The 23,619-nt window shown below is 37.6% G+C and overlaps 1 protein-coding gene across 11 annotated transcripts in view; it reads left to right on the forward strand.

The window, feature by feature from the left end:
- GRM8 (glutamate metabotropic receptor 8) overlaps nucleotides 1–23,619 on the forward strand; it is an 858,863-nt gene that overhangs the window by 348,333 nt on the left and 486,911 nt on the right. For all 11 annotated transcript variants that reach the window (XR_004058116.1, XM_030933345.1, XM_030933348.1 and 8 more), the window contains 2 exons: nucleotides 22,676–22,811; nucleotides 23,239–23,393. Coding sequence is in view for 10 of the 11 variants with exons in the window: in XM_030933345.1 (XP_030789205.1) it covers nucleotides 22,676–22,811; nucleotides 23,239–23,393 (291 nt within the window). In the remaining variant the exon portion in view is untranslated. The remainder of the gene's footprint in view (nucleotides 1–22,675; nucleotides 22,812–23,238; nucleotides 23,394–23,619) is intronic.

The raw sequence follows: 23,619 nt of genomic DNA on the forward strand, positions 1-23,619 counted from the left end.
GAAAACAAACAAAGAAACAAACGAAAAAAACATACTGCCGAGTGTGATGGCATATGGCTGTAGTCGTAGCTACTTGGGAAGCTGATGTGGTAAGATCAGTTGAGCCCAGGAGTATGAGGTTACAGTGAGCTATGAAAGCACCACTGCATTCCAGCCTGGTGACAGAGTGAGATCTTGCTTCTAAAAATTTTTGTTTTAAAATATAATAAAAATAAAAAGTGGGATGGCCTGTTTGACAAGATACTACCACTGGAAGACACTGAACAGAGACTGGAGCATTCATTTATTTATTTGTTAATCCAACAAACATGTATTTACCACTATTAAGGGCTCACACTGTATAGGACACTGAAGATACAGAGTTAAAAGCATATTTCTCACCTTAAAGAACCAATAGGCTGGTTGGAAAAACGTGGAACTAGACAAACACAGTGCAATGGAATAAATGCTCCAATTAGAGGTTTATAATCTGTTTGAATGAGATTATGAATGTCCAATCAATGCTGGGAAGACAAGAAGCTGGGAAGGTCTCCTGGAGGAGTGGACCCTTGAAATGCATCTTGCAGGACATGTCCAGATGAAGGTTTGTAAGAGCATGAAATTAGTTGTTGGCAGATGGTTGTGGAGTTACTGATATAAGACTGAAGTCTGAGCTAAATTATGAAGAGCCTTGTGTGCTGTGCCATGAAGTTCAGATTTTGTCCTGGAAGAGAATAACATGCTATTGAAGTATTTAAATAGAGAAGTAGTGTTCACCATCAGATTGAAATTTTAGACCACATGCAGTATGCCAATTATTGAACTAGAGGCAGAAATACCAGCAAAGAGGTTATTATAGTAACCCAAGTGAGAGGTAAGGAGGGCTTGAACTAAGGCCATGGTGGTGATGAGAAAGAAATGATGGCTGGAGTAGATTTGAGAGGGATTTGGGTTTGAAACAGTAGGACTTAGTGACTCATTGAGTGGGGGAAATTAAGCACAATGAGGAGTGTAAGATAATTATCAGGTCTCCATCAAAGATATTGCTGCAAAAATTTCTCCATGGGTGAAAGACTAGGTTAAATAATATCTATAGTCTTTTACAAGTCTATAAGCTATAATTTAAAATTTTATTAACTTTCAGAACTCCTGACAGCTTATACTAATAATCATAAAATGTAATAAAGCTAACATTGAAACTTATATAATATGATGGGATATCATTTTCCATATATTACATTAAGAGAACATTAACCATACAGTATTCAATATTGGCAAGGCTGCTGTATAATCATTATTTCTAATAAAAGTATAAATTGGTATAAATACTTTGGAAAACAATTTGGTACTATGTACCAAAAGCTATAAATGCATTCAACCTGCTGTGAATTTATATCAAGGATATAGAAAACAGAATATAAGAAGAAAGCTGTATCAGGGAAGTATGTGTTGCAGTGATATTTAGACCTGTGAAATATTGGTCATGACCTAAATGTCCAAGAAAAAGGAGAAGAGTAAGTATAATTGGTTACATCAATTCTGTGGGATATTAGGTAGCTAAGAAAATGATGACTATCAGGACTATACGAGGAATGACTGTGTGCCAAGACTTAAACCACATCTTAGGTTAAAAATCAAGTGTTCTTTCTGTTGCTTCTCTTGTAATAGCATGATAATGCTCAGTGGGAAACGAAACACAAAAAGTACATGCATATTCATAATTTATGGATTTGTGTGGATAAAGACTGAAACAAATAATAATTTTTAATGCTGGGATGATAGGAATATGGACAATATTTTTTCTCAGAAATTTTTCTTTATGTCTTTGTGCTATGACTCCACAATGTTGTTTAACAATTAAAAAAGCAAAAAATACCAAATCAGTTTTATTTTGGTTTCAGAATTGTATTGTTTAGATCTTCAGCTTTCCCACAGATTGCTTGTTATTATCCTTCCCAATTTAGAAGAGTTAGATATTTAATAATAGAACACATGTGCAGCAATTCTAGTACAGCATTTTGCTTTCTAAAAATTCATAAAGCACAAATTTCACAGAAGCCCACCTACACTTTTTTGAGCTATTTAATTTTTCACAGTTTTATGCCCATGTTGTGCTATGGCACCCATGCAAAAATAACTGAAATGTTAACCATTCTGCAGAAAAATAGAAGAAATCTTTGTGATAGCTCTGAAAATGATGAATCAAGTGCTATTTTGGGGAGTTTTCCATGCTGAATAATAATAAATTGAAAACATGAAGAAAAAAATCCTGTTTTGAGATCTTGCTCTCTTCTGTCACATTCTACCTGAAGTCATTAACCACCATCTCCCTTCCCTTCATTTCTATATCTTTTTTTCCTTTCTCTCTCTCTGTGTCTCTTCTTTGCCTGTTTTTCTCCTGGTCTCACATAAATTGTGGTCTTGCATGCTGAGTTTCCAGGACATTCACTGGGGACTTGTTTTCCTGGAGTATTGTGAAGCAGCATTTATTTGCCTATGGATTTGGTTCTTATAAGGGTCAGTGACTTCCTTCTCCTTCATTTTCCTCATTCAACTTCTTATATATATTGTAAGCTTGGAGAGGCTCCCAAGTTCATTAATTTCTTTCGCATGATGCTGTGTACAATTAGAACCAGATAAGAGCCGGATTCTTATTGACATAATCAGCTTCTAAGATTAGTACTTTTTTCTATAAAGAGAGAGAGAGTCAGAAGGAAGGGAGACAGGAAGGAAGGAAAGAAGGAAGAAAGGATAAAGGAAGGAAAGAAAGGAGGAAGGAAAGAAAGAAAAGCAAAAAGGCAGGCAGCATCACCCACATGAGGACTGTGGCTATGAGCTGGTGGAGGGTGAGAAAAACCTGTTACTAGAAGGCAATGTGCCAACCTGGTATCACGTGAGTTACTATATCTGGGACATCCATGAGATCCTGAGGGATTGTGCCGTCTAATCCCTGTGGTGGAATGACATAATGCAGGAAACTAACATTTTTTTGAGTTACATGATTGTTCCCAAGTTTATGCCCAAGTGGTGTTTGAAATCCACAAGATTTAAAATGAATGGTTATTATTTGGTATTAAAATGAAGGAATGCCTTATGAATCCAACACCTTTTCTTTCTTTCATCACTTGGATCCCAAATTCTCTGTCCGTTGGGATCCAGTCCCCTTGCCTGGCATGGGCCTCAGCGTGAGACCTTTCCCCCTATTGCGGATGTTTGATTCTCCTTTCTCTTGTGTAAGTGATGAGGAGCAAGGAGTCTCTTCAATCAACAAAGAGTCTAGACGTAGGTGGCTCATTTGCCATTGGAAAAGAAACCACTCCAGATCCTTTCTGGAGAACTGTGAGGTAATTAATTCCAGAGCCTCAATGTCGACCATATATTAAAAAAATACATGTAGATGTATTTGAATCACAGATTAATGGAATCTGTGATTTATTTCTCAAATAGAACTCATCTAGTTTCAATCTGAATGGGTTAGCTCAGACTTTGCCAAGAAGCTTTCTCAAACCTCTTCTCTTTCTAAAAGCACTCATGCCAGAGTTTCAAGCTCTATCTGGAGGGGTTGGAAGACAGCCACTGATAGATTTCACACTCCACTCTATTTTCTTATGAAACACTACTGAACACCTACCAAAGTTATAAACTCACATACCTCATAGCTAGGACACTAAACTCTGCCAAGGCACATGACTGCAAATACCTACCTCTGGGTTCTCATGTGTTTCCCTGTTCTCTGAAGCCATTTTGCCCACTGAACTTCATTTTCTTGTGGCCCTTGAAGTGCTTAAAAAAGATTACTTGGGTAATAACTATGTCTTTATGTGAGAGGACTCTTGTTTTCTTTATTATAGCAACAAACATAGTATTATATTGCAAACAACATCCAGAAAAAGTGTCAGTAGTGGTTTTGATTAAATGATAGGTCTTATTTGTTATTAAAACCAATTACTGATATGTCTGAAAAGAACCTTTGACATTTGGATATCAGACCAATTAGGGACAGTTTAGTAGTTTAGTGTTGACTTACATGAAAAGCAGATGCTTTAAACCCAGGCAACATGGATTTTTATGTGGTTCTTATTTTAGTCAATACATGTTATTTTCTGGATTTCGTTCCTAAAAATATTAAACAAGCACCTGTTATGCCACCAGAACAAACAAACAAATAAACAATCTGTGTAAGATAATACAGGCACAGGCATAAAGGTGCAGAAAAGTTTTAAAGAGAAACCTGGTTACAGAAGATGCTTCCCTAACATATAGGACTAAAAGTATCTTGCTGTCTTTAAACTCTTTTTCCTCTGTATTAGTTTATTCTTGTACTGGTATAAAGAAATACGTGAGAGTGGGTACTTTATAAAGACAAGAGGTTTAATTGACTCATGATTCTGCAGGCTGAATAGGAAGCATAGTGGCATCTGCTTCTGGGGAGGCCTTGGAGCTTTTACTCATGGTGGAAGGCAAAGTGGGAACAGTCTTACATGGCGGGAGCAGGACCAAGAGAGGGAGGGGGAGGTGCTATACACTTTTAAACAACCAGATCTTGTGAGAGCTCACTTACTGTACAGTAGCAAGGGTGAATGGTGCTAAACCATTCATGAGAACTCTGACCTCGTGATCCAATCACCTCCCACCAGGCCCCACCTCCAGCATTGGGGATTACATTTCAATATGAGATTTGGGTGATGACACATCCAAACCATATCATCCCCACTCCCACTTAATGCCCTTAAAAATCAGGGCCCCAAACGTGTATTGTACCCAAGTGATATTGTATACAGTGCTACTGGACTTAACAGAAACCCACTGCCCTCCCCCTACTTTTGAATCTTTATCTCCAAGAACAATTGTTTCCAACCCCTTTAGCTCTTTTTCTGGTTATTTGTCTCCACTTTTCACATAACATTTGTATGTTGCTATTTCTTGATTTTTTTTAACTTTCATTTTGATTGTCTGTCTACTACGGAAGATGATGACTTAACTCCCCACAATACACACATTGCATATGGATATGCGTATGAACACACATACACTTCCTTTCCTCCAATCTTTCCAGTAGGATTGTGTCATAATTCTGATTTAATTAGTATTCAGTGCTTGTATTATGATTCTGCACTTGAAGTTACAGTTAGTCTAGATAGTGTACTAAAATACCATTTCTATTCTTAAACATTTTGTTTTTCCTGAAATTAATCATTTCTTGCTTTGTCATATGCTTAGATTTCTATATAACTTACCAATTCATCCTCAAACTTTGACAGAACTGTACATATGCTTTCAGTATATCCAAACACCTCAAACAGCCCATCCATTCAGTTTCTTTTCTTTTCTTCTTGGAGAGTCTTCTGGAGACTTCCATTTCCCTCCTCTAATCTGGGTGGGATGATCTTTGGACCTTTGATGGCTGTTAACTCTGCTTCTCTTCATCATTACTTTGAGAAATCCCCTTTCTTTCTCCTGTGCTGAATTCCCTGCTACTTGGATTCTGGGTCTCGTTCGTTCTTGTTTCCATCCTTGATTGGAAAGCTTCCTTCCATCCCTGAGGAGCTTCCTAAAAAAGGTGTGCATGGAAGGTAAACGATTTTTTGAGCTTTCTTCATATTTGAAATAGATTTTATTCTACCCACACACTTGATATATAGTTTGGCTTGCTTTCTTTTCATTTCAAATAAAACTCATTTTTTCTTATCATTTTGAAGGTGTTGCCCCATTTTCTTCTGACTTCACATTATTGCTGTGAAAATCCTGAAACCATTGTGAGCCTTAATCCTTTTCTGTAATCTTTTACTCATGAGTGTTTTAAAATTTTGTGTTAATGTTCCTTCATACAGGGTTTTCTTCCCTCCCCTTCCTTCCCTTTTCATTTTGCTGGCATTTTGTAAATATTTTCAATCCAAAAATTCTTGTCCTTCAGTTCTCAGAAATATTCTTAAATTTTTCTTTGGTAATGGCCTCTCTTTATTTTCTCTTTTGGGGATTTCAAAATTGGAAAGTTAAGCCTCTCGAATGAATTCTCTAATTTTATGATCATTTTCCTTTGTTTTACTTTCTGAAATATTTTCTCAACTTGCTCTTATACCTAATCTATTGAGATATTTCTATCTATCTTTTCCTTTTTCATTTCTAGGAGCTCTTTCTTGCCCTCTGAATGTTTGTATTTTTAGCCTCCTATTCTTGTTGCATGGACACACTTCTTTTCTCTGAGGATATTAATATTCTTGAAGTTATCTATGTATGTCTTATTTCTGTGTCCTTTGAGTTTATCTCTTCTGTTTGTTTTGGTTTCTGACTTTCACAGTAGAGGCTCCTCTCAAATGTCTGCTGTGAAATTAAGAGTAAGGTGCTGACATGGTGTTTGTGAGCCCTGGAAGCGAGGACAAAGTCATTGGCCAGTGGGCTTTACTTTAGCTTGAGCAGGTAGAACTGGTTATTTAGTTGGGAGACATCCATAGATGAGTATCAGTATGTCATCACCCTTGGGCCAGATTCTCCAGAGAAGACTCTTCCAATTTTCTGTATGGGGTTTAGTGGGGGCAGGGGTGGGTGGGTGGAGGTAAGTTAGGCTACTGCAGTCTGGATGCTAAACAGGGAGAGTGGACCAGGGACTATCTATTCAGTGTGCAGACTTTTGTTCTATAGAAACTCGCTATGTCTTTAGCTGTGTTTGATGTCCCTGAGTTCATCCTTTACAGAAAATGACTCTCCGATCTTCTGTGCAGAGGGACTGGAGTTGAGGGAAGGGACTTGAGAGATTTTCAACCAAATCCATTTTCAACCCCACCTTCTGGAGTCTCTGGTACCTCCACTCTAGGGCCTTCATCATGTTAAGTGGAACACTAGCTTTGTTTCTGTTGGCCTCAGCCCCAGTCCTGCTCCTTGTGGGCTCTCACTGAGCTTTTTCTATTCTGTTAAGTCAATGCGACTTGGTAATCATCTGCTTTTCAGCTTTCAAAACATTGATGACATTTCTCTCCTCTTTTCCCCACTTTTTTTATACTAGACAATTTAGTTGGGTATTTGGAGGAATTAGAGTGTCTTAGCTCAGGTTGCTAAATCAAAATACCATAAACTGAGTGGCTTAAACAAGAGACATTTATTTATCACAATTCTGGAGGCTGGAAAGTCTGAGATTAGGATGTTAGCCTGGTTGGGTTCTTGGTGAAAGCTGTCTTCCTGGCTTGCAGACGATGGCCTTCTCACTGTGTTCTCACATGGTGAATGGAGACAGAGATATAGAGAGAGAGAGACAGAGAGAGAGAGAGAGAGATCGATCAGCCTGATCTTTCCTCTTCTATTAAGGACATTAATCCCATGTGGGAATCTTACTCTCATGACTTCATCTAAACCTCATTATCTCCTAAAGGTAATACTATCACATCAGAGGGGTAGGGCTTCAACATGTCAATTTTATGGGTATACAGACATTCAGTTCATAACATGGAGGTAAATGAATGTGTTCTGTTTTCCATGCTCAACAAGAGGCCAGGCCATGCAACAGTCTTTTCTTTTTTTGCTGCTGCTATTAGTGAGTCTCAGGGTAACAGGACGGAAGTAATTGAAAGGGTGCTGTATCAGGTGACTCATCTCCATTTTCAGGTTTTTAAAATGGGAAAGACAGAGTAAGAGAAGGAAAAGCAAGGGAGAGAAAGGGAAAGTTGAGCAGGATCAATAAATAGGAGCAAGAAATGGATGAGGAGAGGAAAAGCGAGGCTATTATTGAATAGTAAAATGGAAGCCATTGTTGTCTTCATCTTCAGCCTATTCCCCCACACTCCTTCCATTTTTTCTTTGAACTGACAAGAGAACTATAGTGCTCCAATGAACTGGTCATCAGACCCCTAGCACCTGACCAAGGCTGCAATACTCTTACAGAAAATATGTTTGTAAGATCCCCAGTCATGCTTTGACTTGTGAAGTCAGGATTTATAATTTTGAATTGGAAAAGTTTTCTGATGTACCCTCTAGTTCATCTCCTCTAGGCTTTTCAAAAAGCAATTTATTGTATTTTACATGATGTTCTATTCCCATATTAGAACTTACATAATTCACAGTACTCATGGGAGGCAGCTATGTGGTATATTCATAGAAACACAAAATGTTGAAATCCAAAGGCATCTTGAGATCATCCTGTCAAGCACCCTTCTTTTCACAGATGAAGGAACTGATAGCCACAAAGTTATATATCTTGCCCAGGGTCATGCAGAGGGAACATGGGTGTGCTCCACTGCAGGGATGAGAAGAGGATAGCATGCCATAAGTGAACTCGAATGAGTGCTTCTGTTACTCTGTTTATATTCCAGGATCTTTTTTTTTTTTTTTTTTTTTTTTTTTTTTTTTTTTTTTAACAAGCTAAGCTTCTTTTCATTTGTAGATATTTACATGTTACATATGGTTAGGCTATAATGCATTTGCAAGGAGAATGAGTTTTATCTGGAAGTCACTGCATGAACGGAAATTATAGAAATTATATCACAGAAATTTATGAAGTAACAAATTGTTATCCTTTTGTTATTTGCAGTTCTGATCGGTTTTCATTTTTGCTCTTGGATGATGTTGGGATTGTTGAAAGCTTAATGTTCTTTTCTAAGAACCCCCTTAGATAAACAATACCATTTAATGCAGAATGTTATAAAACACCTGCTCTATTTCCTATAACACTGAGAATGTAGATGTTTTTGGTTTCAGTAAAAGATTGTTTGAAAGTGCATCTTTAAATTATGCAATATTGACCTGGCTTGCACATTTTCAGAATTTCCAGTAATAGGAATAAATTTTTAAAAACCTATTCTCACAAGTTCTGATGTGTTTTAACATTGAAATAAAGCCTTGTAGATAGCTGTTTGTTTAGTTGTGATTACATTTTACTGAGTCCAGCTGAAATCCTTTATTCTTAGGATTGATATGTTCCTGTTTCCTCTTCCAGTGGTCATTTTAATGGTTAACGTAATTTTTTTTTTCTGTATTCCTTCTACAGTAACATGAGTTGTCTGCTTCTTATTGTGGAAAAGTAAGATTAAATCTCCTTTTGTACAGAAAACAGGGTGTTTATTACATCATATTTAATGACAACACTGTCAAAGGAAATATGCATCTCTGTGGACTGGTAGTATCCATTAGAAATAGATTTTGCTGCTTTTTGGCTGGCTGAATCAAGCATAATCTCACTTCTGAAATGTTTTCTGACTTGTTGATTCTGACGCATATCAGTGTATCATACAACTATTCTTTTGCTTCTCTGACTGTGTAATTCCAAGGTCTCTGGCAAGAGCCAGTGAATCTTACTTACAGTTGCCAAATTCCATTTTCTTGGTCTTTTGTCCCTAGGCTGCCCTATATTATAGCATTTCTCACATCAAATTGTAATATCTGCTTACATATTGTGTTGTTTACTGTTATCTCCTGAAGATGAGGGACTGTGTTTTCTTATTCATTCATGTAACTCCAGATTCTAACAGAGAGCTCAGCATGTAGCAAGAGCTCAGCTAATGCTCCATGAGGGATGACAGGCAGACCCGGGTTTATGGAGAAAATAGCTTGCAATAGGCTCTTTTGAGAGGATGTCAGTCAATGAAATTTCTGTCCAACTTGAACCAGACCAAAAAACATTTATCTAAACTATGCAGCCTTGATGATGTAAAACTTTGAAGTTCACATTTTGAATATACCACCTTACCTGTTGATGTTGTATTTAATTATGTACATTGAGGCGACCTAATGACCAAGGAGACAATTATTGAGAGATAACAGCAAAGTGCGGTAATTATTCGCTATTAGGATTAGGTTCACAAGGTTTGCATTTGACTCCTCAATAGCCATGTGATTTTGGGGACAGTTTTTTCCATGTAAAAAGAAATTTAAAATGTTTACCCTACTAACCTGATAGCATTAGGATATTATGAGGCTGAAATTAGATATTAAAACATTAGTGAAATAGTGTTTTTCTGTTCAAATATATTATTATTTTCTATTTGTTCTAAAAGTAGATCTTTCATTAAGGAAAAGGTAATAGAATTGTGTGTGTGTGTGTGTGTGTGTGTGTGTGTGTGTGTGTGGTTGGAGGATGTTCTTGCCTCTCAAGCTACTAATTGTCTTCTATTTTGAATAAAATCTAGTCCAAAATGTATTTTGACAAGAGTTCTTCAAAGAATTATGCTGGGCATGGTGGCTCCCACCTGTAATCCCAGCACTTTGTGAGGCAGAGACAGTAGTATTGCTTGAGGCCAGGAGTTCAAGACCAGCTGGCCAACATAGCGAGACCCCTATATCCACAAAAAACAAAAACATTAGCCGGGCATGGTGGCACGCACCTGTAGTCCTAGCTACTTGGGAGGCCAGGATAGGATTGTCCCTGGAGCCCAAGAAAATGTTAGAGGGCTTGCTATCTAAGACATATCTATTCACGATCCTTTCTTTTTAGTAGTATCCAAAAAGTTAAAAACATAACTGCATTTTTAACCCTTTTATGTACTAAGCACATGGATCAAATCCTCCGGTAGGGAATGATCTTGCATTACCTAGGGAAACACTACGTGTTACCTGCATTTCCTTGAAAGACTGAGTTTTTAACTGCTTTGGGTGCTGATGTTTGTTCTCTGAAGTTCATTTCATAGTTTGGTTACTGCCATACATTGGTCATTGTACAACCCTTGCTCAGAAGGGTTATTTGGCTAAAATAAGAATGACCTTTCTGCTATCAGTTTCTTCTTTCTTAAATTGAGAATCTCAGTCCTTGTATCTGTTGAAAAGGACCCCTCACTGTTTGAAAGCTAATACATAGCAAAATACAGGTAATGCTGATAAGTAGAATCAGATATTACTTGGTGCTGAGTAGAACAGTGCACATAGATTTCAAGCTCTAATAGCTGCTGTTGATGTACTGTTGAGAATGTCCTATCTGCAGAAGGTATTTGGAAATACCTTTATGACTTGGAAATGACTTTATGATATGTACACATATAACACAGATACCAAGATACTTTGCCTTTTTCTGAATGATGTTGGTTTTAAAACATGGATATGCTTATCTATTAGATAATTTCACTATATCAGGAAACAGTGGCTTCTCATTTATTCATGTATTTGTCACACATCCAGTGAGTGTTCACAGATATCAGGCTTCACTAGACTTAGAGATACACTGGGGTATTTAATTGGTACAGTTCTGTAATGAAATTATTAATTCTGTAATGAGCTTAATTCAAAGTCTAATGCTGGTTTTTTGTTTTTGTTTTTTTTTTTAAAGTCCAGAACAGGTAAGAAATTTAAACAGTGCTCACTTTGATTTCAATATTGTCTTTGTCAAAATGGTTTTTCCAGGCAATGGGCTGGAAAATATGTCCGAGAGTCTGTTCATATTGGTCATTTGAGCATTTAGAGGGAGTTAATTTTCTCTTCTGAAACTTTCCTGTCATATTTTTCACTCCAGAATCTGGGAACCTAATTTGAAATGGCAAAAACAAATAAACAGACAGAACAAAATAAAGATCACAAATTACTCACCAAAAATAATCCAAAAAAATACAAATGCACATAACACATTAATGAAATTCATTTAAACCTAGTCAAGTGCTCCTTCTCCAATTGTTCCTCACCTCGCAATTGCTTTCTTGACCCTACAGAGAATTCCTTTTCTGCCCAGTTCCATAGATACCTCTGGACTGGGTGTTCTCTCTCAGCTCTCCTCTTTCTACTCTTGTTCTCTTTCATTCTCCCCTGACACCATTTCTCTTCTCCCCTTTCCCCTTCCTGGTTCTCTTCTTTCATATTTCTTTCTTTGTTTCTCTGAATCTTTCCAAGTTCCTATACCTATGTCTCCTTAGACATTTCTAACTCAAAGGAAGAGGTAAGAAGAGGCAACATATCAGACATTCCTTTCTATTGTGGTGAGCGTAAGTTTTTCTTCTAACTATGCAGCTTTCTGCAGCTGACTCTATATCCCCCTTGAGGAATCTCTAGTATGAGATGTGATTCTGTGTATACTTGGGGAATGAAATTTGAGGTTTCTAGAAGTAATGCAGGTGAATATCACTTGATGAAAGACAGTCACTGTTTCTGTGTGGGGGCTGTTGATTTTAATTTTAAACAATTTACAACTAACAGGTGTTTTCTGAGGAAAACATAATGTGTTGAGTGTCTATTGAGTCTCTTCACAAAGCCCATTTGGGTGGCATCCTCTCAATCTTCAGATGAGGGACAGAGGTACAAAGAAGCCACCTCACTTACCCAGTCTCACATAGCTAAGAAGAGAAGGGTCAGGATTTGGACCTAGGAAGTTTGACCCCAGAGATGAGATTCATATTCACCCCACTCCTCTGTTCCTCTGAGCAGACCTCCGGATCTGTGGTGAGTTGTGGCTGAGTGAGAGCCCAGTGTGAACCTGCCTAGACCCAATCCACCTCCAGATCACAGCATCTCTCTCAGAGTACATCTGCAGACAGCAGGAAAGGGGCTCTCTGTGCCAAGGTCCTTTCTTTACTTTTTAATTATGATTTTATTTTTTTAAAAAGTATCTATTTTTATTGTAGATTTGGGGGGTGTATGTGCAGGTTTGTTACAAGAGTATATTGTGTGATGCTGAGGATTGGGTTTCTGTTGATCCTATCACCCAGATGATGAACATAGTACCCAATAGGAAGTTTTCAGCCCTTGCCCCACTCCCTCCATCCTTTTGGAGTTCCCAGTGTCTATTGTTCCCATCTTTATGTCTGTGTGTACCCAAGATTTAGCTCACACTTACAAGTAAGAACATGAAGTATTTTGTTTTCTGTTTCTGCATTAATTTGCTTAGGATTATGGCCTCTAGCTGCATCCACGTTGCTGCAAAGGACAAGATTTCATTCTTTTTTCTGGCTGTATAGCATTACACAGTGTATATCTACCACATTTTCTTTATCCAGTCCACTGCTGATGGGCACCTAGGTTGATTCCACATCTTTGCTACTGTAATAGTGCTATGAGGAATATACAGGTGCATGTGTCTTTTTGGTAGAACAATTTCTTTTCCTTTGGGTAGATACCAAGTAATGGGGTTGCTGGGTTGAATGGTAGTTCTGTTGTTGGTTCTTTGAGAAATCTTCATACTGCTTTCCACAGTGGCTGAACTAATTTACATTCCCACCAACACTGTGTAAGTGCTCCTTTTTCTCTGTAGCCTCATCAACATGTTATTTTTTGACTTTTAATAATAGTCATTCTGACTGGTGTATGATGATGTCTCATTGTGGTTTTGACTTGCATTTCTCTGTGACCAGTGATGTTGAGCACTTTTTTCATGGGTTTGTTAGCCAGCTGTATGTCTTCTTTTGAGAAGTGTCTGCTTCTGTTGCAGTCCCATTGCATAGTGGATTGTCTTTACTTCCCCATGCATGGTAGTGCATGCCTCTTCTGTATCATTCCTTCATTGCATTGCTTTTCAGAGTCCCCTTAAGATTCCACATGGCATTTGATAGAGGAAAAAGTATAAAATGTTTGAAAGTGAGAAAGAGAAAATGAACATAAATATAAGTGCAGTTTTGCTCTTTTAATCCATGTTGTTAGAGATAACACTTTTTCTTTACAGTGATGTGCGAGATAAATCTTCTCTTTTGCAAAGTACACTTTAAGCTGATAAACTTACAGTTTCATGTTGTGCACTTTGCTGCTAAGTCCCAGTTTTACACCACATGAGGAGGTGAAAATATTGTTACAGGAGGCGTGATTACACTTATTTAAACCATAGAACAAATTTTACTCAACTACCACTAAAGGACCAATTACTTTAGGTCAAATTGTTAGTTTACTTATGTCTTCAGAAAGATGGAAATATAAATGATGCTAAGGATATTTAGGGCAGAGAGCTTATATGTTTCTGTTGCCTTAAAAAAAACACCTGGTTATTTTGTTTTGCTCATTGCTATTATCTGAAGGCATGTTCATAAGAAATAAATAATGGTGGATGGGCTGTATCACATTTTTATTAGATCAAAAAATGTTTAATTCTAGGCAAAATTCTTATGGGCAAACTGTAAGTCTAATCATTTTTAACCAATATTCTAGTCATTCTCTTTAACAATTGATAAAATGGTAATTTTGTTGGCTTATTTGTACTCCAAAACCAAAGTCTGCCATGTGGCTAACAAATTGTATAACCAGAGACTTGAGTTGATTTATGTAGAATTTAATTTGATGGAAATTGTGAACCAACTTGAGATACTGATAATACTGTACTCATGTTGTTTTTTTAAAAAGCACACAGTATTCTATACAGAGCTTTGTAAGTAATTTCATCACAATAAGTTAATCCTCAATTTCCATCACAGTTGGAACTTGGTGCCGTGACATTGTTTCTTGTTTTATTTTTCTCCTGCTCTATTATTAATAGAGATTTTTGTCTTATAAATGAGCAACAACTAAAAACATAGTTCTTTATCCTTTTAGATTGTTTTAACAAAACTTCTTTATTGAAATACCAGAAAGGTCCTATTTCTCCTATTTTTGCTGGCTACAATTCCAGTTTTCTACCGTTTGTATAGATTGCCTTTCTTTGTGCAACAAGACGTCTCTGAAAGGGAGTTTTAACATTAAAAAATAGCATTCTATTAATTATTTGCCTTATAAGGCAAACAATAGTATGCTATTGTTTCAGAAAAATGGTATCTTCATTTTTGTATGCATTTCAATTATACATTATTAACACTAATGTACATATGGTGAATTGACCTTCAGAATCCCATCAGTGCAGGACCTGTTATTCCTATTTCTGGGAGTGCTATAGATAGGCAGTCTTCAGCTCTGAACCCCGTGTGGGACTGCCCTGGCTAGAGGCCTTGCCCAAGGTCACCTTCCCCTCTTCCAGAGTGGCCCAGATCTGATGACTCATTGTATTGGTCAGGGTTCTCCAGAGAAACAGAACCAAAAAGATTTGTTGTCAGATACTGGCTCACACAATTATGGAGCCTGAAAAGTTTCACAATCTGCTGTCTGCAAATTGGAGACCCAAGAAAGCCAGTGGTATAGTTTGAATGCGGGAGAGCCAGAGGCACTGAGGGCAGGAGAAGATCAATGTCCCAGCTCAAGCAGTCAGGTTGAGTTCATTCAACCTTGGTCTACATTTTTGTTCCATTTAGGCCCTCAATTATCCCAGCCTGCATTGGAGAAGGTAATCTGCTTTATTCAGTCCACTAATTCAAGTGCTAATCTTTTCTCTTTTTTTTTCTTGTTTGTTTTTGAGACGGAGTCTCGCTCAGTTGCCCAGGCTGGAGTGCAGGGGTGCCATCTAGGCTCACTACAAGCTCCGCCTCCCGGGTTCACGCCATTCTCCTGCCTCAGTCTCCTGAGTAGCTGGGACTACAGGCACCTGCCACCACTCCTGGCTCATTTTTTAAAATATTTTTAGTAGAGACGGGGTTTTACCGTGTTAGCCAGGATGGTCTCGACCTCCTGACCTCGTGATCCACCCGTCTCAGCCTCCCAAAGTGCTGGGATTACAGGCATGAGCCACCGCTCCAGCCAATCTTTTCTGAAAACAACCTCACAGACACACCTAGAAATAATGTTTAACAAGCTATGTGGGCAGCCTGTGGCCCAGTCAAACTGATGCATAAAATGAATCATCACGCTGATTGATGTGGAGGTATAATGGCCTGGCCTTTGTGGCCTGTTTTAAAGCAACTCTGAGGGCCATTCTAGCCTCAGAGCTTGTGGTGTCAGCAGCCTGTCACTGGGCCATAGCCAGCTGGATTTCTCTGCCTGGATTTCTCTGCTTCCCTGGAGCCCTCCATCAGGTAGATGCCAAGAGCAAATTTTGTGCATTTCAAACTCCTTCTGAGGTCTACTTCTAGGAGAGTCCAACAGTATTATCTCAACACATTAGATTCCAACCTCTTAAAAACGTAGCACACATGTTTGAATGAAACAACATGTGCTTGTTTCCATAACAACTTTTGCTTAACCCAATTAGCACCATTAATATTTTAATAGTTTTAACCATTTTATTAAAGAGTTAAATTCTAATTTCAACTCAGATATTTGAGCCAAATCTTTACTACTTATGGAATCCATTTGAAAGGAGAATTAATTCTTGGAGGTAGGAACTGGGGGATGGGAGAAGAATATAAATAACTTTTCCCATTCTCTCACCTTAAAATTGTCCCAATCACATTGTAATCAACAATGAAATCAACAGTGAAACCTAGTCATTTCATCTATTGGCACAGGCAGGTGAGCAAGGATCACTTTTGAGAATTTAGGATATTTGATAATACTACATATAAAATGGTGAAGGGTTCAAAAATATGATCTGTTGAAAAACCAGTGTTTTAGGGCTGAATATCAAGTCTCTCAGTATTGGTGATGATTATTGTCTGGTTATGATTATTACTGTTATTAACACTGATAATAATGTGCCACATTAGCATAGAAATTTACCGTTTATAAATGAACTCTCACAGTATACCTGAGAGATAGTTATTATGAACCTCATTACAGAGATGAGGAAACTGAGAAATGAGAGACTTTTCAAGATTACATGGGGCCACCCTCAGGTCTTCTGACAAATATGTTTTCTTTCTCATTCCACCATCTCTCTGCACTAGCAAATCAATACATATAAGCCTTTTATCTCTCATATCTGAGACACCTGACCACTCACCCACAAGTCTCAGCCTTCTACAGAGGTAAAAATTCTGAAATGGCATTGTTTACAAATTTGCCTTTGTATCAATATGAGGAAATTCTAATGCCGCCGTACAGATGAATACACTAAGGCCTAGGTAGTATTCTAATTCATGGTACCCTAATAGAAACTATTTTGGGAGGCAGATCCCATTTCAGTGACAACTTCCTCTGCATAGTCATGACCCATATGTATAATTTGTTTACTTCTTTTAATGACATCTACTTTTAAACATATATTTACATATAGCTATTTGTTCCCCTACTTGATGGAGAAGTCTTTGAAAGCAGGACTGTCTCATTTCTATTTCTCTATCCTAGAAGTACCTATCACAAGTCTTGCATTTATTCATTCAACAAATATTTGTTGAAGTCTGTGTACCAAACACAGTGATACGTGTTGGGGTATACTGATAAATTTGAAAGATAAGGTTCAATACTCATAGATTTCTAATTGAAGAAGAAAAGGAAAAAGAAGTAACAAAAAAAAGTAAAATTAAAATTATTATGATTGCTGCAGTACAAAAGAAGTAGGAGACAAGAACCTCAGAAAAATCTTCCTGAGAACACGCATCAACAGAAACAGCTGGGAAGTTTGGAGGGTAGACTGGCTATATGCTGGAGAGCTTTAAGTCACTTCTATAATCTGCATGAATTCCAAGTATCTTAATTAAGCTCTTATTACTCAACAGAAGGATTGTATTTATGTAGCTGTCAATTAGATTTACAAGGGACAACTGGCAGCGTTTTAAAAAACAAGTCTTTAAATATGTTTTATCTTATGCATCAATCATTTGCAGTCACTAAACCATAAAGCCACAGGTATAGTCAATTGTGGATGGGCAAGATGATGGAAGAAATCTAGATGTAGAGGCAGACAAATCTGGTTTTGAACCTGGATTTCAGTATCTTGCAAGCTGTTGGTACCCCTGTTTCTCATTTTCCTTGTCAGAAAGATGGTCATGATACAAACCTTCAAGTTCTGCCATTAGGAATAGAGATGGTGTCATTGAGTAAATGAGACTGGAAAGGAGTGATCATGTGTATTGTAAAGTGTACATGAAGTGCTAAATCCAATAAATGATCTTTAAATTATTGTTAAGTAACCAGAAGGAAAAAAATACACAGGCTTCAAGGAAACTAGCCAGGAAATTTTAGAAAACACCCAATTATAAATTCCTTAATATAACATTTTCCCTGTAAGTACTAAGCTTTAAAAATTATAGAACAGGAACATCCCTGCAGAATAGGAAAGTTAATGTCCCTTGAATTGTATACAATTAGTAATCTTTCAGAGTGAGACATGGAAGAGTAGATGTGGTGGATAAATTATTTGATGAAGGGCAACTTCTCTTCCACCCACCCACCCCAGGAATTTAAATCAAGATAGAGAGTCTCTTTAAAAAGTCAAGCAATGGATGTGGAGTATTGTATGGAAAACGTATCTTTGATGAGGTCTGAATCTTTGAATTTCATTGGATTTTTAAAACCAAATTCTAACAGTATGTAATGACCCCTTCCTCTTATGAAGTCATAGGACTATTTTAGGGGATGACCTATTTGTCATTTATGACTGAACTGTGGTATATCTTATGCTGTTATCTGTGTTACCTAATTTACACCCTTGTCTGATGTTTCTTATGTGTACGCATTGTCATTCAATTATATCATAACTGCTGAAGACTGGCAGTCTTTGTCTGTAACTCCTGAAACATAGTAGACCATGAGTGCTTACGAATAGATTAGCTGTCTGACTTTTTGACTGATAGGAAGAAAGAAAGTGTGAATGGGTATCAGGGTTCAGGAAATAATCCCAGTCTTCTAACTATAATCATTTGATAAATAATCAATCTACACTTTAATAAAATATCTACAGGCACCAAACAGCACAATGCCATGTGAAACAGGTTCTCTACAAGCATTTGTTCAGCTTAAATAGATTAATACTCCAGTGCCTCTTTCCAGGAAAATACAAACTGACCAGGTTGAAAGATATGAGGTGTGGTATGGGAATAGTAAAAAGTGAAATGGGTTTAAGCTATGTTAAAATTCAACTCAGCGAACTCAGCTCTTTACAAACAAAAATGTTTAATAGGTCCATCGTGAATAAATAAATCAATGAATTCAGACTAAACTATGTTTGGATTGCTTGTTTGCTTCTTCTGAAACAGTCATAATAAAAATTTTTAGAACTTAATTTTTTATGGCTACAGAGTCAGTAACAGTCTCAGAATGATACTCAGCATATAACATGCCTTTAATGGGATGTTTAAGTAATCATGGCAATTTAATTAAAAGGGCAGTCATCTTTTGAAACAGATATTGTTCCCTGGAGAGTGTTACTTAGTGTTACATTTTTGCAGTTATCTAATGTTTCCACTCACAGAGGTTTGTTTGTTTGCATTTTAAAGAAATTATACACAGTCTTCAACTTACCTCTAGACTTCATTCCAAAAGTTTTCTCAAAATACGTAATCACTCCTTTCCTCCTCCAAACCTGGTGATTTTTTTCAGAGTTCTAGAATTCACCTTTGCTATTGCTGATTTAAATATTCTCTCTCAGTGACCTCTTTGCCCCACAACACTTCAGTTACCTAACCTATCAGCCCCTAACAAAAGTATTACATTTCCCTTCTCTCTCTTTAGCTCCAGATTCACTTTTTCAGTTTGACATTCCATGCATACTTTGAAGACAGCCTGCCTCCAATCAAAATCATTATTTTCTCCTCCTTATCCTCCTGGATTTCCCACTTGTTTAATGATACCATCACATAACTGGTCACAAAGACCAAATCCTTGGAGTCATACTTCGTGGTTTCCTGTTGCTTCGCTACTTACATCAAATCAGTACAAAGCTCCATTGACTCGAACTCAGAGATTCTGCCTTAGCTCCAGCTGCTCCTCCCCAGCACCAGTAGCACTGGCTCAGTCATCATTTCCCACTGCTTATTCCAATACCTCCTGCCTGGGTTCATTGCCTCCTGTTCATCCCACTTCAGGCTGCAGTCTGTATCAGTGATCCTCATCTGTTTTTCTTCCATGGAGTGCAATGCTCATACATGAGATATATTCTTATGGGCCACTTAAAGATCGAAGAAATATAAACATTTAGTGAGAAAGTTAAGCATTTAATTATTCCTAGTCTTCCACAGGCCCTTGCAATCTGACCCTTATGTCCATCTCATTTTTGTTGCCCACCCCTCTCGCCCTCATTCGTTGACTCCATTGGCCCTTTCCTGCCCTTTCCCATGCTCTTATCCTTTTGATCTCGACTATATTACACCACTTTAGGGTGCCTTTCCCTGAGCAGTCCTCAATCTAAATTAAATTCGTTTGCTCTTCCTCACAGGGCCCATTATACTTTATAATTATGTATTATTTCTTCTTCTGCTTCTGCTTCTACTACTTCTGCTTCCTTCTTCTCCTCCTCCTCCTTCCTCCTCCTCCTTCCTCCTCTTTCTTCTTCCTCTTCATCCTCCTCCTCCTTTTTTCTCTTCCTCTTCCTCCTCCATCTCTTCCTCCTCCTTCCACTTGCTCCTCCTCCTTCCATTTCCTCCTCTTCCACTCCCTCCTCCTCCTCCTCCTCCTTCCTCTTCCTCTTTCTCCTCCTCCTCCTGCTCCTCTTCTTTCTCCTCTCCCTTCTTTTTCTCTTCTTCTTCTTTCTTTTTATTTTGCATTAGGCCTGATTTACCCATAATATTTCTGAATTCTGTGAACTTAGAGAATTTCTTTTATTCACCATTGTGTCCACAGCACCCACACAGTATCTGGCAGATACTGGGCACTCAAGAAATATTTACTGAAGGAATGAATCAATTATCACCACTAGTAGTGGTGTATCAGTAGACTAGCTAACTGCAGGCAGTGACACAGCCCAATCTGTGTATTATGGACAATTCCCACCCCTGGAATGTGTATTATAAGGTTACTAAGAGTCCTGCTATTATAGGCATAATTTTGAATGTTCTCTAACTTATAAGAAAAATAGTTTTATGTGCTAGCACTAGTTAATCATACATCTGCTGTACGTGTTAGGTTTGATCACAGAGCCCTGGAAATCTATCATTTGGCTACCAGACTTTTCTTCTTTGAAAGTCTACCTAAAGCATAAAGCTCAGCACGTACTTCTCCTGCTGATGAACCTAATGGATTCCCCTTGTTTTCAGAATAAAGTCCAAGTTATTTGATGTCTTAGTCTCTTTGGGCTGCCATAATAAATTATTATAGGAGACTGGTGCGGTTTTGGTGGCATGTGCCTGTAATCCTAGTTACTCCGGAGGATGAGGTGAGCAAATCACTGGAGCCTAGGGCTTTGAGGCTACAGTGAGCTATGATCTGGCCACTGCACTGCAGCCTGGGTGACAGAGTGATACCCCCATATCTAAAAAAATAAAAATAAAAATTATCATATACTGGATGGCTTAATCAATAGTAATTTATTTTTATAGTTCTGGAGGCTGAAGGTCTGAGATCAAGGTGCCAGCATGGTCAAGAGCTGATGAGGGCCCTCTTCTTGGTTCAGGGTCTTTTTGCGGTGTCCTCACATGGCAGATGGTGCAAGAAATATCTCTGGAGTCTTTATTATAAGGACACTAATCCCATTCATAAGGACTCCACTTTCATGACCTGGTCACCTCTCAACAGTCCCATCTCCTAATACTTTCACACTGGGGATTAAGTTTTAACATATTAACATTCAGACTACAGAATATGGCACGTCTAACAAAGCCATTCTCAAGCTGGACCTGGTCATTGTTTCCAACTTCAGACCCAGCCAGTCTCTACCATAGGCCATGATTGTGCTAGGTTTTTACATACTGTGGCCTCCACCAGACATGTTCCACTTTGTCCCCACATGGATGTATATTTGCTCTTTAAAATTCAGCTCTCTCAAGCACTTTAGTTACTCCTTCTTCTGTGTTCTGATTATATTGAATATCCTATTAATTATATACTTTATTATCTATTCCATGGTAACTTATTCAAATGCCTATTTCCCAGACTAGATGGTAACTCCTGGATTAGACTGTGCATTTCCAATGTTGAGCCCAGTGCATAGAGTATAATGGCATGCAATAACAGTTGGATGACTGAGTGCATTGTCAATTGTTTGGAAGTAAAAATGCCTTTGCCTACTGAAGCAATGCTATAAATGGCGATTTAATTCTTAGCTGACTTCAAAAAATACTGTTTATACCATAATGCAATTGAAACCTATTGCTAGTATTGCTTTCTCATCTAGTTTCAGAATGTTATCTCTCTGTTTCACTGCAATTGGGGGAACCTCTTTCTTCTGCTCCTACCCCAGCTCAGAGGCAGAGATCTTTTCTATACTTTTCTCTTTTGTCCCTCATTGCCTAAGAAGGAGAGGCCAAAATAAGGTTCTTTCTTTTTATTTACAGTGAAAATGAGATAGTATTTCTGCCATTTTCATAGTGGAGATGTACGTCAATCAAGAGTTGGCATCTTTGGGGTTTGCCTGTGTCTTATATAGTCTTGAAGAACACTTGTCTCATAAGACATTGTTATGCTGATGCATGAGGATCTTGCTGCAGTTCTATTAGCTATACAATGAAATTAACTTTAATTAACTTTAAGAGAAGTCTACTAGTAAATAAAAGTAGCAAAAGGACCTTGCTACTTAATAAGGGTCTCAACTATAAGACATACTCATACTTTTATTAATTCTGTCACTTGTCCTTTGGCTTATGTTGCATAAATCATAACAGCCCTTCCTCTTTCCACCTTTTGACTCTCATCACACATCTTATACATCTTGGTTTTCTTAGACATATCCACAAAAATAATGTTTAAATTTTGGGAAAGAAACCCATGTCTGATTAATAATTATTGTCATTTATTTGGTGAATATATTATAATGCAAACAAACACAATTTGCTCTTAATAGGTGAGAGTGACACATATTTTGAGAAATAATATTCATACAGAATTATGTGCTTTTATAAAGTAGCTAATTGAGTTTGCTAATTAAATAAATGCTCTTCCTGAATCACCCCCTCCCCCCGCCCTTTTTTTTTTTAAATAGGTGGTGTTTGCATTGCTCAGTCACAGAAAATCCCACGTGAACCAAGACCTGGAGAATTTGAAAAAATTATCAAACGCCTGCTAGAAACACCTAATGCTCGAGCAGTGATTATGTTTGCCAATGAGGATGACATCAGGTGCTGATTACTTTTCTTCTGTATGTAGGGTCAGATTTGTGTCCCATATCCTCTTTCTAACATATTTCATGTTCAACATAAAAGCTTGTAATTCCCTTCCAATAACAGACTGCCTTCTGCTGCCTTGTAGTTTGTAAATCTGAAATACCTACAGAGTAAAACTTGGGGACTGAATGAGATAAGACAAACAAGGGTGATAGAGAGAATGATGTGAATGAGGTTAAGCGTAAGGCTAATTAACATGTGTTGGAGTTAGTCTCTGCTATATTGCCTTTAGGAGATGATAAGATGTGGGCAGTTAGAATGATCATCTTAATTGTTCAACAGTGACCTACTGAGTGTATACAACTTTCCAAAGCTGTTCTTGTAATATTCATAATTGTGGTATTTTTAATACATGTGATATGCATTATTTTTATTCCTATAGGAGGATATTGGAAGCAGCAAAAAAACTAAACCAAAGTGGGCATTTTCTCTGGATTGGCTCAGATAGTTGGGGATCCAAAATAGCACCTGTCTATCAGCAAGAGGAGATTGCAGAAGGGGCTGTGACAATTTTGCCCAAACGAACATCAATTGATGGTAAGGATGCACCATAGAGAGTTTGTTTCATTGCAGTTGGATCTAAACTCAAAGGCAAAATTGGAGTATCATAATATGAGGAAAGCACTCATTACTGATGGCTTGATACAAATTTTAGCTTTGGTGGCAGAATTGTCAAGACCAGTATTTAAACCAGCATGCACATGCATATATATATACACACACACACATATGTATTATATATATACACACATATATTTATTAT

The sequence above is a fragment of the Rhinopithecus roxellana genome, chromosome 6, assembly GCF_007565055.1.
Source record: "Rhinopithecus roxellana isolate Shanxi Qingling chromosome 6, ASM756505v1, whole genome shotgun sequence".
In the NCBI taxonomy this organism is placed as follows: domain Eukaryota; kingdom Metazoa; phylum Chordata; class Mammalia; order Primates; family Cercopithecidae; genus Rhinopithecus; species Rhinopithecus roxellana.